The 19153-nt window shown below is 36.3% G+C and overlaps 1 protein-coding gene across 1 annotated transcript in view; it reads right to left on the reverse strand.

Annotated features, from left to right (window-relative positions):
- Positions 1-2817: 2817 nt before the first annotated feature.
- The window catches only part of AFF4 (ALF transcription elongation factor 4), a 55269-nt gene continuing 38933 nt past the window's right edge, over positions 2818-19153 (reverse strand). The window contains exons 14-24 of the mRNA XM_070937331.1: positions 17760-18683; positions 14719-14804; positions 13404-13638; positions 10000-10097; positions 8070-8133; positions 7832-7968; positions 6547-6618; positions 5740-5833; positions 5346-5389; positions 4305-4525; positions 2818-4049 (exon numbers count right to left, since the gene is read on the reverse strand). Coding sequence (XP_070793432.1) covers positions 3928-4049; positions 4305-4525; positions 5346-5389; positions 5740-5833; positions 6547-6618; positions 7832-7968; positions 8070-8133; positions 10000-10097; positions 13404-13638; positions 14719-14804; positions 17760-18683 — 2097 coding nt within the window. The 3' untranslated portion in view covers positions 2818-3927. The remainder of the gene's footprint in view (positions 4050-4304; positions 4526-5345; positions 5390-5739; positions 5834-6546; positions 6619-7831; positions 7969-8069; positions 8134-9999; positions 10098-13403; positions 13639-14718; positions 14805-17759; positions 18684-19153) is intronic.

The following is a 19153-nucleotide window of genomic DNA, read 5'->3' on the forward strand; positions in this document are numbered from 1 at the left end:
ACAGATAATAACGAACTTTGAACAGGCTTAATTTCATCTATTTCTGCATATAGATATAGTATTAGAAACACGTATATTACAAATTGCATACTGCCATCAAAAGGTCTATAACCATTTGCTCTTCTTTACACATAAGAGACTTAAATTGTATTTGAACACGTTGGGGTCATTTAGTCTAGTACCCTGGATGTTCATTTAAGATCCAAAAGGAAGTAGCCAAGTATGTACAAAATCACTGGGTCCTAGACTAAATTTGCCATCAGAACTTCATTTTAGAATGGAATGTGCCAATTGTTTTCTAACCTATTCCTAACGCCCAAAATGAAACTTTTATAACCTCTCAGTCTAATACAGTCTGAATTCACTGCCAACACTCTGGTAAAGCATTTCAAGATCTCTAGTGGATTTCATCCTACCATTTGTGAATTGTTCTCCTAAAACTCAGCAAGTTTTTTGGGGAGGGGGGGGGAAGACGGGGGAGGAAAGATCAAAATTATGTGTGCGATGAAGCAATTCATTTTGCTCACTCAGGTGTAAAGTATTAAGCCATCTTATAAAGACGCATCACTGGGATATATTAAAACACTGATATGTGTTAATACTCAGTCATGGACTCGATAATATATAATATTCCAGAGTTTTCAAACGAAAATAATTGAACAATTTCTGTTATGGGCTGAGATGTATACGCAATGGGCTCAATACAAATTAAGTCCAACTCAACTAAGGAAAGTCACTTGCCTTTGAACTTTAAGTTTATTACGTCCTTGCACTTAACAATGAACTTTGGCAAATTACTCATGCACTCCTGAGATCATTGAATTCTTAAGTTAGGTGCAGTGGTGAAATCCAATTTTTTTTTTACTACCAGTTCTGTGGGCGTGGCTTGGTTTGCATGGTGTGGCTTGGTGGGCATGGCGGGGGAAAGATACTGCAAAATCTCCATTCCTACCCCACTCCAGGGGAAGGATACTGCAAAATCCCCATTTCTTCCCCACTCCTGGGGGAAGGATATTGCAAAATCTCCATTCCCACCCAACTCTGGGGCCAGCCAGAGATGGTATTTACTGGTTCTCCGAACTACTCAAAATTTCCGCTACCTGTTCTCCAGAACCTGTCAGAACTTGCTGGATTTCACCCCTGCTTAGGTGGCATTTTAAAAGTTGATAATTTGATTTCAATTGCTTGAAAATTCGACTGATCACTTAAATTGGAAAACAAACGATTTATTATGAATAAACAATCAGTTTATTTAGGACACCCAAATAAGACCTCCACGAGACAGCTATTGCAACAGGTAAACTCATTGCAGCTTAAGTCTACATTTAAACCTAGAGAAGCCTTGCTAAATTAATAAAGAGACAAACACTTAGGAAGTATCTGGAGATATATAAAAAATCAGTCTGATATATACTATTCTAGTTTTAAAAACAATAGATTAAAAAAGAGACATTTTCTTACTGCTAGTCTATGTTAAATGGGTACAAAAGGAAGCAAACTAGTCAAATGATCATTGCAGCACCTTATAAGAAGAGCGCCTATAATCCACGCTGGGATAATGTAAAGATTTTACTATAATAAATGTGTCAGGCACTTTCAAATGTCAAGGATGTTGACTTTTGATATTAGCAAGAAAATTAGTCTTGGAAAATTAGCTATTTATTATTTGACGCTAGCAGGAATCTGTGCTCTTCCTCTTGAATCTATGGTTTATGAAAATGCATATATTTTAAAATTGCTTTTCACAATTGATATTTTTACTCAAGCAGCTTACATGAAATAAACACTGAAAGCCTGCTAAAAATATTTCTTTAACTCTTTAATCTCTGTGTTGAGAGTAAATACAATAAATTGTTTGCTAAGGGAGCAATTTAAAAAATCTTCTCCAAGACAGCTGCTCACACTGACTGAAAGGAACACAAGTATGTGGAACACTAGTACGTTGCAATTTCATACAAACAGATGGGTTTTCCCATTATTGATTAGCTAAGGTGATTTTGCACATAGTAAATTTACAGTGATAATTCAATCACTTACATGGCAAAACCACAATATACTTTTTTGTATAAACAAAAATGCTGTATGGTTGTGCCTACATGTTTTTCTTCTGCTCTCACAACTCATTCTTGTGCTGCAGGGTGCAACAGTAAGCTTTAATGACATCGAATACAAACCAAGTGATTAGCAACTTCAACGAAACAGATCGGAAGTATCAGGGTATAAAAGAAACCATGTATCCCATCAGGATACAAATCTCTATGAATATACAAACTATTCTTTAGTTGTTATAATTTATGAAGCTACTGAACTTTCACTGTCCCAAAGATACTGCAATACTAATTGGTGTAAAATTCTATCCTTCTTTCAAAACTCGCCATCATTTTGGCACATAGCTTATACAGCTAGACATAATTTTAGTGCAATTGTTTTCTTGAACATGCATGTTCACATCTGGGTGGGTTTTAGGAACAAGGGCAGGCAAAGCAGCATATCACAATTCCACAACGAAAAGGTTTAGAGTCTGACTCTAAAGCACGAGCAACATGAATTGTCAACAAATGACAGCCACTAGAATTAGGAAAAGGAAGTACAATTTTACTGCTGGAGACTGACTGGATACCAGGTCCTAAGTGTAAAACGTCTTGTAAACAGTATTTAAAATCTTCATCTAAAAAGGCATAAGGCACACCAGACATGATAGGGACGCTAAAGCAGTATTTTTTTTCTTTTAGTCAGATAAGCACCTTCTATGAAAAGGTACCTTGCTTATTAACCTTAAAGCAGATTTTCATGCATGATTCTTGCTGATCACAGTTATTTCATTATAATTAAATAATCTGTTCCCATCACAAACATTTAACATTAATGAATGTGCCATAAAATGGCATAAAAGCAAAATTTCAAATTAATTGGACCGAACAGTTTAAAATGTCCCTGTAATTCACAGGTCTATTCTCTACCCCGTCTTGTCCATTACATAATTCTGACAAAGACAGATGTTTGTCACACATGGCGTTTTCTGATGAAGCACGTCAGTTTCACATAAGGAATTACTACTGTTAGAAGCTTTGGTGTCTAACAATTACAAGTTAGGAAATAAAAGAGGCTGCACCAAAGTACGAGATTGTCCATCTGAAACCATTCCTATTTTATACTTGGAGACTGAAGTCCATTGTGACTCACATCACATTGAATATTGCATTAAATGCAATATTTTGTAACGTACTGAGATTATTAGTGTTAAGACATGTGTTTCGAAACTGATTTGCCATACAAATACTTGAATATTTTGACTTCAAATGGTTTAATTGATGATGAAGTTATAACCTTGGAACTTAGCACATCAATAAAACTGTGGCCATCATTAAGGGTTGACTTAAATATGCAGGAAAATGTGTGTGTCTACACTTTAAAATCTATCAACCCTGACTTTCTCTTACAAGCTCCACCATCACAAGACATTACAGAATAACAAAGCTCACAAAATACTTAAATAAAGTGTCTACATTTAATCTTCACTAAGTACTTGATTAGGTAAAATTCATAGGAAAAACAGCTAAGTTTTAAACCAGCCCCAAAACACAGCTTTTAAAAACAAATTAAAATAAATAAGTTTTAAAACAGATTTGTTAGGCATCATTATTAGAATTCCAATCCAATTGCAAATCAGTGAATCCATTTTACATTAAAACATTGCAGAGTTTAAACTATTTTTAAATATTCTTTTTTAAAATGGGGTCAGCTGAAAAAGTTCATTAACACAATGTTTGGAGGTTCTTACACACATGATGCTGGGAGACACAGGAAAGTGTTCCTTTCTCTTTGATTTCACTTTCTTTGCTTTCATTATGGCAGTCTTCCTTACTTTTTTTTATGACACAGTGTTGAAAAAAAATCAGAGGCAGCAAGCCTCTTACTTCAATCCAGTTATAACTTGGCATCCACACGCAACCAATGTAATCCCTGTCGGGTGTAATGTACCAGATCTGTCATAACACTTGCATTAAAGATCAGAGGACCCATAACTTTGTCCAGTTCTGCAAAAAATTCTATAGAAAAAAAAAGAAAAGAAAAATAATCAGATTGAAAAAGACTGTTTCTCATGACATCTCCCAAAACAAATTGATAGAAATCACATGCCTTGTTAGTTTTTATAAAACTACAGTATAATCCAAAAAGAGATTGGAAAATATATCAAAGCTTTATTGCTTTAATTGACTCAGCAGCAACGATTTCTTCTTCTTCTTTTTTAATTGAAAAAAGTTCACTCTCCTGGAGTATAAATTAATGCAATTCAATCTTACCCTTTTGTTCTCTGGCAAGCTGATCTGCTTGGTCCCAAATTTCAGTGGCATACAGAAAGTTGGAAGTAACCTGGACGTAGCTGGCTGCCATCTGATGTATCCTCTGTGGAATAGTAACTGAAGAAGCACTCCCTGAAGGGTTGGTTGACCCTGACGAGTAATTTCCTGAATTCCCTGGAGACAATTTTGGTGAAACTGGAGATGGCATGCTGACAGGTTTGCTAAAAATTAAAAGGGGAAACTTTCTTTACTAACACTTGCAAAACAGAAAACTTTACTAACACTTGCAAAACTACAAAACTCCTATAAAGTTACATAATTCAAAACCTGCATTCTGCTATTAACTATAGAAACACAATTTCAATATTTGTGCCCTGAGTTATCTGGTAGCTGCAGCAGAAACCCATGTAGCATCCAGTATTAAACCTCCTTTAAACACCTTTTCTAAGGAGGTAACTGAATATAAGGAGTACTATGCACTCCTTGTTTTATAAATTATTTTTTATGTTTAATTGTAATTTCTTTGATTGTTGTGCATAGCCCAGGGTAGCTGAGAGACAGGCAGCATACAATTTCTGTCCATCTAATTTTTCAAACACACAAACATGTATGTGTGTTTATGTTTATTCTGCAAAATGAATTATGATTGGGGTCCATGTGTACAATCTCTTATTTAAACCATTCAAACTGCTTATAAGTGTTCAGTGATATTATTAGTGTTATAATGGTACTACTACCACTGCTCTGGTAGATGATATAATTATGCAATAAAATCCCCTTCCCCTTTATTTGTGAAAATTTGACAGAAGTCTGCATAAGAAGTTTGAATCTATCAGGAGAAAACAGAAAAGTTCTGTCATATAAAACATATATATAGGAAATATTTAGCCACAAATTAATTAAAAAGTAAAGACTTATAGAACAACTGCTTTTATAATGCTTCAAAACTGGACAGGAATTTCAGATATCCATTTCATATTTTCACTGTTTAATTCATGCCTTCATACAAAAGACCCAATAATGCATTACATAAATGCTTACCTTCCCATACCAGGTGATGGGGCTTGAGAATTGTTATAGGAATTCTGTTTAGGAAAAACCCAGAAATTTCAAAATGAATGCAAATTCAATACTATATGTTTTACAACAACAAATTTCTAAAAAACCGAATCAATCCATAAAGTGCTTTGATATAGTCCATTTAAAACATATTACAGCACCAGGAAGAATTTGAGTAAGAACGGAAGTCAAATCTAGGCATAATCACTACTAAAATGAAGTGTAAACATGTCTGCATAATTAAATAAGTGACACAATAAACTTTCCAAAGGCATTATTGCTGAATTATATATCAATGATAACATTTATTTAGGAAAAGACTAACAAAATTTCAAATTATAAATTAATACATTTTAAAAAAAACACACATTTTTACCTTCAAATGTTCAGTCAGTGTCTTGGAATATTTTAACGCACTTTCCTTCTTCAGCTTGAAAAGTCTTAAATATAAGAGGGACTGGCATCTCAGACTAATAAAAAGAAGAATGCTACTATTTTAGAAATTTGCTAATAAAAGATCCTCACTGATCTTTAATTTATTTTATTAATTTATTTATTTTGTCAGATTTATATGCCGCCCTTCTCCTGCAGGACTCGGGGCAGCTCACAACAATAAAACAACCCGACAATAAATAAGAGTTAAATGATATTAAAACCAATTTAAAATCCCCAATCCCCAAGTTAAAATCTACAACAGATCAGGGAAGTTGGTGAAAAAGCCATGTCTTTAGGTCAGCGCGGAAGGTGCCGTCTGGAGCTCAGTGGGCAACCCATTCCAGAGGGTCGGTGCGACCACAGAGAACGCCCTCATCCTGGGGATGGCCAGCCGACACTGTCTAGCCGAGGGGACCCAGAGGAGGGCAGCTCTATGTGAGCGCACTGGGCGGTAGAGATTACACTTCTACTGAGATTCTTTAAAAATAGCTTTTTAAAAATTGAAATAGTCAAATTTCAATAAAGATTAAAAAGAAATGCAAGTATTAAAACTCAATTAGGCTTTTTTGCTTTATTATTAATAATACAGTGAATAATTATTTATTTTTATAGTGACTGTGTTGCTTTCAGATATTAAACTAGAATAGTAATATATGCTTTATCTGACCACACACAAAATGAAAGTATGCCCAAATACATTTTGCCTCTAGCTATTCCCATTCTTTCTAATTTAGTTCTGAATACATACCATAGTACTGCTAGCCTTTTGTCTGCAGCAGTTGCATCTGGTGCTGAGCAATTCTTTAGCTTCATAGTGTACCTTCAACCAAAAAAGAAGACAAATAATACATTTTAAAACTCTTTTTCACTTTTAGTTTTAAAAAATATATCGCCCAAAACGCTTATATACTAAGCATTCTCCATTTCTTAAAACCATGTCAAGTATAGCAAAATACACTGTACAAAGCTAAGAATTAAGAAAGTGTTTTAAATGATAGTTCTGCAAACACTTGCAAAATATTAACTTTTTCTATATAAGATTTAATACCTTACTTTGGCCACAAACTAAATAATAAAAACTCAATGATATATCCTGTTATACTCCTAGTTGGCAAGTCAATTTAGTTCAGATATTGACTCAGTGCCTAGAGGCTGTGAGAATCTGGATGGGAGGAACCAAATCCAACTTAACCTAGGAAAATGTAGTGGGACTGGGTTTGGGTCCCCTTGGATCTGGTGCCATGTTTAACTCTTGCTGGGGCTGCTTTCCCTTGGATAGAGCTGGTGCACAATTTGGGGTGGGGGCGTTCCAGACTACAACGCTGCCTCAAGGAACAAGCTAGGGGAACCTTTGGACAGATTCATTTCATTCAACAATTGGACAGATTCATCTCATGCAACAACTGCACCCATTCCTAGACGGGAAGGCCTTGCTTACAATCATTTACTTCCTAATCATTTTCCAGTTAGATCACAATGCGAGTTACATGGCTTCCCTTGAAGACAATCTGGAAGTTACAACTAGTCTGGAATGTAGCAAAATGCAAAGTTTTGAGTAGTTTGTCTGTACTTCTCCACTGCTCTCCAGTTTTGTTCCAGGTGCAATTCAAAGTGTATCATATCAGAGAAGGTGGGCATGTTTGCTCCAGATGCTGTAAATGTTGCCGTCTGCTGGGACCTAGAAAGTAGGCCACTACTACTCTCCTTGCTTTCCTGAAGGCATTGGAAGAACTGATTCTTTTATGCGCTGAGTTAGGATGAGGCTGTAGTCTGGTCAATGTAAATATTGCTGAATGGGCCATTGGGAGTTTTTGATGTTGATTTGATTGACTCCTTATATTTTTATTGCTATTTCTGTGAGCCATCCAGAATTATTGTACAAAAAAAAGCTGCCATGTAAGTCTTATAAACAGATGTTGGCAACTGAAGAACACCTCTAGAACCAACTATTAATAGTATATCACTTAGGAGTACAATTCCCTATTGTGTCCCTATTCTGGTAATTATACTAATTGATTGTCTATATAACTTACTTGATGAGCTCCACAGTTTCAGAATACATAGGGAATGGGGACTTGGATTCCTGAGCATTTTTCTCCAATGCATTCCCACATTCAATAAATGAAACTACAGCATCAAGGTAAAAAACAGCTTTTTCAAACCTGTCAGACTAAAAAAAAAAAAAAAAAAAGGTCTTACATGGAGATTTATGACAAAGTCAAAGAATTCACCTTAAAAGGATTCAATCAGCAGACAATACATTTTTCTTACCAGTTTATCAGCATTATGTTTTAATTTCTTTGCTTCTTGCAAATAGTGATCTGCTGAGTAGCTTCTGCAACATAAAATGAAATGGTAACATTACAAAATGTCTAATCTTTGTTGCTCTGCTTATTTCATTATTTGTGTCTATTTGAGGATGGAGTGCAAAGAGTGTTTATTCAAAACATTTATATAGCTAGCCATCTTGCAACAAACTCTGAGTGGCTCCCACAAAATAAAAAAATATCCATAATAAAACATAAAAGCCATATTAAAGCTATTAAAGCCATAAACATTAAAACAAAAAACCTGGCACTAAATGAAGCTTCTGACATGCAGTCATCTTATCCTATCTCGGAGATGATGGGAAAAGCTCAAGTTTTCAACACTTTTTGGAAGGCTAGGAAGGTAGAAGCCTGCTGAACTTCAGGGTAAACAGTGTTCCATAGGACAATAGCTGCCATAGAAAAGGCACACTTCCTAATTCCCATGAAGTGGCAAAGTTTAACAGAAGGGACTAGGAGTGGGCTAAATATCTCATTTAACTGAGACAGAATAAAAAAAATGGAATGAAATGGAGAAGCCTGCCTAAATTGTCACTAATTTGGCATGGGAAATAACTTTTCTTGGGTTGCACAATTATATACTGATACCAGGAGCAGTAAACACTTTTAATACTATTTAGGATACTGTGCCAGAAACAGTGATGAAATAGTCATCTTCCTGCCTTCAAAACAAACACAAACCCTCTTATCTCCTCCAAGACATAACTCCAGCCTAGTAATGTTCACTGTTCTTCAATCTGCACTGATATAATGCAGAGCTTTTAGAACAGGGGTCCCCAACTCGTGCGTGGCATGCTAGAAACCGGTCTACACAAACCAGTCCACCCCATCTGTGGAATGCAGAAAGCACATGAAACCACGCCCCCTTCGGTCCATAGAAAAACCTCTCTCCATGGTCCCTGATGCCCAAAAGGTTGGGGGGGAGGCTCTGTTTTAGAATACTGATGTAAATGGACGATGTTCCTGTATTGGTGCTTAGCATTAGATCCTGTGTACAGCAGATGTACATCTGTACATCTCTGTGAATAACAGATATACTGGATTATAGTATATCACTAAAGCTTTGGATTGAGCTTTGACTCAACTGCCTGCAATGTGTTCACAGGCTGAATATACAGTAATGAATTTGGGTCAGATTTTGCATGATTGTCAGAAAAAGTACCTTTGGGATCTTAGGTTATATCTATGGAGATTCTCAGTAATCCAGGTCATGGTTGTCCCAAAGGTGTTTTTTCAAGAGGCAACTGGACTTTCTGGTTTTCCTTTGAAGAGCTGAGCTGAGCTGAAGAAGCTTCTTCAAAGAAAAACCAGAAAGTCCAGTTGCCTCTTTAAAAAGCACCTTTGGGACAACCATGACCTGGATGACTGAGAATCTCCATAGATGTATCGTAGACTGGAAAGTCAGTTCAAAATACTGTTCAGCTTCTGTGAACAACCTTATTCATCAGCAATTTTTAAAATATAAGAAAGCAACAGTATTTTATTATATTGGCACCCCAAAAATGTAGCACTACAAAACTGGAATGCCCCTCTGGATTTTTTGTAGCACAAACAGGTCAGACCTGTTAATGGAACAAATTAATTAATGGAACAAATCTGATAACAGGACTCAGAACAAGCATAAAACAACAACAGAGCATTTTAACTCTCAGGACATTCTACTACAGATGAATGCTCATGAATGGTTATAAAATGTGTTCATCTTAAAAAGTGCTGGCAGATTCTTTTTGATTTTTGTTTACCATAGATCCTCCTATAACTTTTATCAAATTACAGTATAGTTTATGAAAAAAAATTAATATGAACTATACCCAAACATTTCTGCAGCATTATAGCAACAAAACCATGCACCTGGTTTTCATCTTTGTTCTCACCTGTCATCAAATACTAGCTTTGCTCTTCGGGACTTTGAACTATCGGAACTTGTGACGGAGGCAGAAGGACAATTAGAAGAATTATTTAAAACCTTTTCCTTGGAAAAAACAGAATACAGTTAATTAAAACATGTTTGGAAGGAGAGGCTTTGCAATTGCCAAGTTCAGGCTAGTTAAATGCAACCCAGATGTTTGCCACAAATCTAACTTGACAAACAAAGGTGTTAACCATAATAATAAATTCAAAACAGAAAGCAGATGGAATTTTAATAATTATGCTATTATAATTTGTATGAATATTGTTAATACAGTAATTATTTTGCATCATTTAATACTTCAATTATAAAGCTTTTTTGGCTCTGTAATGGTATACTAACTTACGTTGAGCTAGGCTATGCAGCAAATATTTGACAAAAAATAGGCTTCATCCCATTTAACTTTTTTTCCCCAACAGAGCTTTTCATCTAAAAAATAGTAGTAGAATTTGCAAAATGGACAAAATCATATTCTGCATGCTTGAATTTATTTCTTAGTAAGTTGGGATGGGTGAGGGGATGGGAAGTGGATGGCTACCAATATGTTTGGCCATCTGTATATCCTTGGATTAAATATTCACCTATTTCCCTGCTGTAAAAATATAAGCTTATTTAGGAATGCCAACATTAATTGGGATCATATCAATTAGCTCAGCTCTCAATATTATCTACACAATCTGTTCTGTTCCTCAACATCTTAAACTCAGCTCAAACATCTTCAGGGAAGAGCAGGGGTGAAATCTAAAATTTTTTGCTACCGGTTCTGTGGGTGGGGCTTAATTAGTGGGCGGGGCTTGGTGGTAAGGTGACTGGAAGGGCCTGGCTTGTTGGTCAGATGGGCATGGCCAAGTCAATGTCACTTCTTTGCCCTTTTTTAACCTACAAAACAAAACACAACACAACTGGCTCACCCACAATAAAAAAACAGCTGTGCTAGACCCAAAATGGCCCCTGCAACAAGCAGGAACCTCACACAGCCACAAAAAGCCCAAAAAACCAACTTTCACACTTTACACACACACAACACAACACAACTGGCTCACCCACAATGTAAAAGCAGCTGTGCTAGACCCAAAATGGCCCCTGCAACAAGCAGGAACCTCACATAGCCACAAAAAGCCCAAAAAACCAACTTTCACACTTTACACACACAAAATTCCACATACAGCTTTGTGAGATTTTGTAGTTAGAGTGAAACACTACAGAAACACACTAAATCTCACAAAGCTGCACAAATATTATTTTATTTTTATTTATTTTTATTTTTATATAAAAGCAGCTAAATTTAAAACTTCCTAAACTTTAAATAGCTAGGTCTAAAAAAAGAACAACTAAAAAAAAAACCTAATTAACTATTTTTTTAAAGATCCCAAAGGGGAAAAAAAACTTACCCAATAGAACAGGGGTCTCCAACCTTGGCAACTTTAAGACTTGTAGACTCAACTCCCAGAATTCCTCAGCCAGCTTTGCTTTGCTGGCTGAGGAATTCTGGGAGTTGAAGTCCACAACTCCCTGCCTGCTTGATTGCAGGCAGGGAGATTCAGTTGCTTGCTGATGTAATCAATTGCAGGGATTACAGCAAGGCGTTGCGACCAATGTAAGTAAGCAAGCTAAGGGGGGAAGGGGAGGGATTTTTGCTACCGATTAGCAGGCAGAGCCATTTAAAAGGAAAAAAGTTTTTTTCTTTTACATGGCTCTGGCGATCCAACCTGATTTGCCTGATTAGCAGGCAACTCAGCTGGGATGGTCAGAGCTTGGCTGGTCAGAGCCATTTAAAAGAAAAAAAAGGCTCTGATGATCGCGCGGCTCAGCTGGGCATGGGGGGCGGGGGCAGGGATTTTTGCTACCGGTTCTCCGAACTGCCCACCGCCATTGCGACCTACTCGCCCAAGCCGGTCCAAACCGGGAGCATTTCACCCCTGGGGAAGAGGCATTTACTTGGGCATTTACACATTTAGGGACTCAATTGATGCAATGTTCCAAACCACATGGACATACCTGTTTTACAAAGAGGGGCATGATGCGTAAGACAACTAAGTGCCTCTGGTATTAGGAAGAGGATTAATGGCAGGCCTAAGTTTTAGTGCAGGACATTTTTAAAAATAAAGTTTATATACCGTATTTTTCGGAGTATAAGACACACTTCCCCCCCCCAAAAGAGTATGAAAATTTGGGTGCGTTTTATACTCCAAATGTAGCTCCGCCCACCCACCGGCCCCCACCCTTTGGCCTCTGCCTCCCAGCAATTTACCTCCTTGCAGCAAGCAACAAACAACAAAACAGGCCATTTCAGCTTCAGCACAGACTGATTAGCACAAGCAGTTTATTGTTGGTTGGATCAACCTCCCGACCCTCAGCTATTTCAGGCTGCAGGGATTGCCATTGCCTATTGCCATGCGGGCCTCCGCTGCTTGCTGCAAGCAGGCAAATTGCTGGGAGGCAGATTTTTTTTTCTTGTGCTGAAAATGAAACTAAAGCAAACTGTTTGCTGCAATGAGGCAAACTGGGAGGCAGAGGCAGAGTTATTGTGGGTGTTTTATGGTCTTATTTTCTTCGTGTCCTTTTGTTGTAAAATTTCTGTCTAGAATCAACAATTAGCTGGAATTTAAAAAGCATTTCACTAACTTAATTAAAATGTTACCTGAAGGAAAATAAAGAGAGGGAGGAAAAAGCTTTACATCTAATATATTGCGTGCTGAATTGATTCTGATTACAATACCAATCTATGCAAAGAAAAAAACTTAAAACAGTTCCAAACTGGTAAAATTTCATAATATTTCCCATATCCATGTACTAGCATATATCTTGTTTTTCTCTCCAAAAAAGGTAGGTGCGTCTTTATTTATTTATTTATTTATTTATTTATTTATTTATTTATTTATTTATTATTTTATTTTTTTTATTTATTTTATTTATTTTATTTTATTTTATTATTTTATTATTTTATTTTATTTTATTATTTTATTATTTTATTTTATTATTTTATTTTTTTTATTTTTTTATTTTATTTTATTTTATTTTATTTTATTTTATTTTATTTTATTTTATTTTATTTTATTTTATTTTATTTATTTTATTTTATTTTATTTTATTTTATTATTTTATTTTATTTCTATACCGCCCTTCTCCTGCGGGACTCAGGGCGGTGTACAGCCAGGATAAAACATAGCATATAAAATTTAAAAGCATTTTAAAAAACAATTAAATAATTTTGGCCCAAGTTTAAAACAACCCAATTAAAACCGAAATCAATTAAAAACTTAATAGTCCGGAGTGTCTTATACTCCAAAAAATACGGTATGCTGAATTTCACACAAGATTTAAAGACTCCAAAAACAAGTTATAATCACTAATTGAAGTATTTTTTACCTTTGTTTCTTTAGTGTTATTTGAAGCCTTTCCTTCTGTCTTCTTTTGCTTAGATGAGCTACTTTTAGTGCTGCTATTATCCTTGTTACTATTACTGCCTGATTTCAAGGAAGAAGACTGACTGATAGTTCTTTTCCTAGATCCGTGCTCTTGCTTTGGATCTTTTGCAACAACTGAGGTTGTGTCTGGAGATGGAAGAAGATCCTTCTCTTTAACAGTGCTTTGCTTTGAAGACCTGTCCTCCCCAAATAAAATAGGAAACAGAATTAAAGATGTTGTACTTAATTATATGCAAAGGGTATTTTTTGCTTTTGCACAATCAGCTTCCAAGCAATGAACTTATTTTATCAAACTATTATATTTGAGAAACAGAATTATCTCAGATTGAGGAAAAGAATAGCTGGAATATCCAAGGTCATATAAATTTGCAAAAGGCAAGTTTATTTGAAACAGTTTATATCCTGCAATGATACCTTTAACAGCATCAAATAACAAATCTGCCTATCCGGGTCCTTAGGAAGAATTCAACAGGTGGATAAAAATGCCAAATTCAGTCTAAACATCTGGCTAACTGTGCAACTAACCACAATATGCCAAAATCATAAAAAGATTCTACCTTCCCTAATCCTTGCTCTAATCCTTTCTTCTCCAAGATATAAATAAATATATTTCAGCCTGCAATACTTCTTTTCATCTAATCAAAACTGCCACAATCAAAATGGAAGTAGGTATGTTGAATAAAACAAGGGAATGCAAATGTGAAATAGTAAGGAAACAGAAAAACAGCAGAGGCTTAGAAAGCATTTAAAAAAAACTTTATAATAAATATAAATCAAATTAAGTAATAATCAATATATAAAGGTGGTACAGATGTTTTTACATAAATTGATTTTGTTTTAATGTGTTATATTGTAAACTGCCCAAGAGCTTTGACTATTAGGAAGTTCAAAAATAAGAATAAACAAATTAAAAAATAAAATAAAGGGTATGGAAACTTCTAGAGGCATCATAGCAGCTGGAAGCACTTTGTTTGAAGTCTCCAAATAAAGTATTCTTTAATCTAGAAAGATGTACAATATTTGGAATAGTATGTCTTAAACATGACCTCCCAAAGATTTAAAAACTGCAATGGAAATATTAAATGTGTAAGAACATAAACTTGGCATCAGTGCTTGTTCAAATAATACTATACAACTGAATTTTAAACAAGAAATTATTTGCCTGATCCCTAGATGAAATGAAAACTAGAAACTGAATACATAAGAATGTGCTTACACCATGTACTTGTGTACTATAGGTTGGAAAAGTTACTCACTCTCTATTACTAGAAGTCTTGTGTGCTGTAGGTTTTTCTTCCACTTTAGTTTTCTTGCTTTCAGTGCCTCTGCTGTCTTCTGCGTTCTGTGATAGAAGATTTGAGAGATAATAACCAAGACAAAGTTTAATAATCTCAACTATACTGATTTTTATAAATCACCACAATTCTCAAAGAAGCCAGTGACGTTAGGATGGTATGAGTGCGGAATGGGACAACTTGCCATAGGTAACTCGCCACGGCCAATTCACCATGGAACAACTCACCATGGTCAACTTGCTGCAGAGGTCAACTCAACAATTCTATTTAATTATTTAAAATAATCAAAAATTATTTTAATTTTTGTCATTCATATTTCATTTTATCCCTCTTTTGGCATTACTTTTTAATTAGTCTATTCCACTATTTCTTGATATTATTGTAACTCTTGTCCATGACTGGCCTTGGTGAGTTGTCCCACAGTGATTTGGTTGGAGTGAGATGCCCATGGCAAGTTAATCGCAGTGAGTTGGCCACGGCATGTTGGCCGTGGCAAGTTCTCGTAGACCCTGATGAGTGATAACAATCGTGGCAAAACAGCTGTTCTCAGTTGTGTAGCTGGGCCAAACAAAGGCAGCAAAAATGCCTCAGATTTCAAGAAGATAATTTTAATGCTCCCCTAGGGTAAATATAAATTCTTAGAAATTATATTAAGGTATTTCCCAGCCTTATTTTCAATTATATTAAGGCAAAATGTCTTTGAAAACTATGAGTGTTTCCCCCCATATTTCTCCCCATTTGGGCCAAGTTGCCTTTTATGAAGCTATCAACCAATTTAGTTATTGCTATTTCTTCCATTTTTACCAGCCTACCTTCCATTTTTTACCAGCCTACTACCCACAATTCCTTACAAATAACTGTTACAAATAATACTTCTCACAATATTAGAAGTAAATAACATACATTGATGCTGTATGATACCATAGTACAAGAAATACTGCTTAATTTGATGAATGTAAACAAATGTGACACCTCACTTTTTATTGATCACAGGCTGTCAATATGGCTACAATTCTTGCTATGCTGACAACAGCATTTTCTAAAAATGGAAATTTCTGTTTCCCAAAAAATAAGACATCTCCTGATAATAAGCCCTATCGGGCTTTTCAGCGCATGGCAATAAGGCCAAGTGCTTATTTCAGGGTTCAAAAAAAATATAAGACAGGGTCTTATTTTCGGGGAAACATGGTATACTATTTCCAAAAATATGTAAGAATATTTTTATTATTAAGCTATTAAGTTAGTAGGGCTGTGCAGTGCTTTGGCTTCAAAAGGGAAAAAGTGCAGTAGAAGATGCTGATGTGGTATTTGTGGGGAACTCATTAAAGCAGCTGCATTTTTCCCCCTGGCCTTTGCAGCCATTACATTGGCCCAGTATGATTCAAAAGACTTTTTCCCATCAAAACCAAAACAGTACTGTAACCATTAATAATGCATTAAATCAAATCTAAAAACATTGAGTATATCTTCTCATTAAAATGTAATAAAAATTATATAGCAATATAACTATACAAATATATTATATAATAGAACAAAATAAGTTTAAAAAATAAACCTCGAAGGAATGTCAAGTTGCATGGCAGACAGGAAAAAAGAATAACTTACTATCTACCCTAAACCACCTAGTTATTTATATACTACTGCTAAACATTTAAAAAAATATTTGCAATGTTCTTTTAAGTTTAATAAAATTAATGCAATTTTTTAAAGTGAAACAAAATTGCCCATCTTTATTAATGTAGCTACAGACACTATGTCCATAATCTATTATTCCATCCTGCACATACATACATATATATACATATGTATAATATGTATATGTACTGTGTTTCTTCAAAAAGAAGGGCGATCTTATTTTCTTTTGACCCCCGAGGCCATCTTTTTGGAGGGTTCTAATTGTTGACTCACCTCGTGGCAGTGGCACCAACAGCCTCGCCCAGCAGGAGCCCGCTGCTGGCCCACTTCTTCTGTGGCCACTTGCCACCACTCACACACATCACCCCGGCCTCTGTTTCGCCTTCAGATGCCTGCTGGAATGCATCTGTAGCCGATAACAAGAGCTCCGGATTGATCTGGCAGGCATCTGAAGGCGAAACGGAGGCCGGGGCAATGTGTGTGAGTGATGGCAAGAGGCCGCAGAAGAAGCGGCCACAGAAGGCGAGGCAAGTGTTGGGATGGGTGAGGCCTGGTAAGTAGGGCAGCTCCACCCCCACATTCTCACCCTAGCTTATTTTTTACCTGTGTGCCTCACCTCACCTTCTGCACCCCAGGGTGGGTGGGTCTTAATTAGGGCTAATTTTGTGAGTGGGGCTTAATTTGATCACATGCGCTCAAAAACGTGATAGGGCTTCTTTTCAAGGTGGGTCGTCTTTTTGGAGAAACACAGTATATATGTGTATATATATATAGGTGTATGTGTGTGTATGAAAGTATATATGTGTGTGTGTGTATATATATATATGTGTGTGTGTGTGTGTGTGTACCTATATATACACACACACATACATATATATCACTATAGTACAAGAAACACTGCTTAATTTGATGAATTAAACAAATATGACACCTCACTTTTTATTGACCACAATCAGTCAATATGGCTACAATTCTTGCCATCTATCTATCTATCTATCTATCTATCTATCTATCTATCTATCTATCTATCTATTTCTATATCTATATCTATGTATCTCTATCTCTATCTCTAAATCTATATATAAAACTAAGGCTTTAAGACCTTTGCATCAAAGGTGCAATCTATGCTGTAAAGAACAGTACTTATTTGTGAACACTTAACATTTGTTTATTTGGTTTGTACATCATTTTTAGAAACTCCAGGTACAGGACTCTCTCCTCCTATTTTCCTCCACAACACCCTGTGAGTTACGTTAGGCGGAGATCAACACAAAATAACCTCTGGATGAAGGCCACCAACTTTAAAAACTACTTTATTAAATGTTCAGTTCTGATCACAAGTTTAGCACTTCATGATGAAAACTGACCTGACATAATTTATGCTTTTTTCTGCCCTTGTTGGAACTTTTGTCAGAAGTTGTTTTCTGGGGTTCTCTTGGATGTTTCTCACACACATTTTTTCTCTCTGATTTTGATAGGTCTGTCTCTTTGTAAGGCTTCCCTGGTATTCTGGTTAGGAGGCTCAAGTCAATCTTCACAATAAGGGGATATCTTTCATCAGGATCACTGAGCGGTGAAAGGAGTTCCTTCTCTGCCATAGGAGAGAATATCCGTTGCCGTAAAAAACTGTCATCCTCCTCTATGGAGGGTTTAACAGGAGTCCTATTGCTGTCCGAATATTTGGGGGTTTGTGATGAAGGAGGAAGGCTCTCATTCTCATCAGAATCAGAGGAGGAGGTATCTGTTTCAATGAATTCCTTAGATTTCTGAGCGGGTTTGTTTGCCACCTTGCATTTCTTCTTCTCTGTGATAGGCCGAGGGGATGGTTTAGGCTCCTTTTTTATATTTGGTTTTCTGGAGCCTTTTGTGGCTGCTTTATGTCTGTTAGAGGGTATGTTTGTTGCCATGTCCAGGGGGGTTTCACTTTCTATCTTCAGGCCTCCTCTGGGCTCTTCTACTGATGGTTTCTCTGCTTTTTTGGGCTGTTTCTTGCCTACAGTCCTCCTTTGGATCGCACTATCACTTTGAGCAGGTGACTTCTGTCGACCACGATTGCTCTCCGATCCTTTCTGGCTACTTTTTGAATCTCTCCCAGATGTGGAGGATATGGAATCCTTTGATCCACTTTGGTCTGCATATCCTCCCCCTGTGCTCTGATCTCTCCCTTCTTTTTTGTAACCTTGGGTTGATGGGATGTTACTGTCAACAGAAGAAGCTGGTGATACTTTGTGTGGGTTCACCTTGTTTAGCCAGTTGTCAAGCTGCCACTTATTTGTTGGAGGCGGCTCAGGCTAAAGAAAGAAAAGAGGAAAACCCAAATGACAAAATTCTGCATGTATACAGCCTGGAAAAACAGGGATTATTTTGCTCACTTCACTCCTATGGCCCAAAGGCTGTGACTGCATCCAAATTTGAAAAGAGGATCATCTAGAAATGAGAGGAGGGCTGCCACAGCTTGCTAGATTTCTCAACCAAGAGAACTGCACCAGAATGACAGAATTCAGCTCACAATTCATATCATCAACCTGGAAGGAAGCACTGCTCTTTTCAAACAAGCCGATTCAGTGTTACCCAAAATGGCTGGTACAATAATAAAGGACACAAATCAGCAGCACAATCCTCTCTGTTAAGAGAGCTATTCCTAGGGGCTCAGCAAGCACAATACAGAAGCTTTGTTGTGCAATTCAGATATCTGGTTTCTTGACAGCGTCAACCATGACTACAGGTAGTCCTCGACTTACAACCACAATTGAGCCCAACA

The sequence above is a fragment of the Pituophis catenifer genome, unplaced genomic scaffold (genome assembly GCF_029215685.1).
Source record: "Pituophis catenifer annectens isolate HBS135680 unplaced genomic scaffold, rPitCat1.0.hap2 SCAF_2, whole genome shotgun sequence".
Taxonomy (NCBI): Eukaryota; Metazoa; Chordata; class Lepidosauria; order Squamata; family Colubridae; genus Pituophis; species Pituophis catenifer.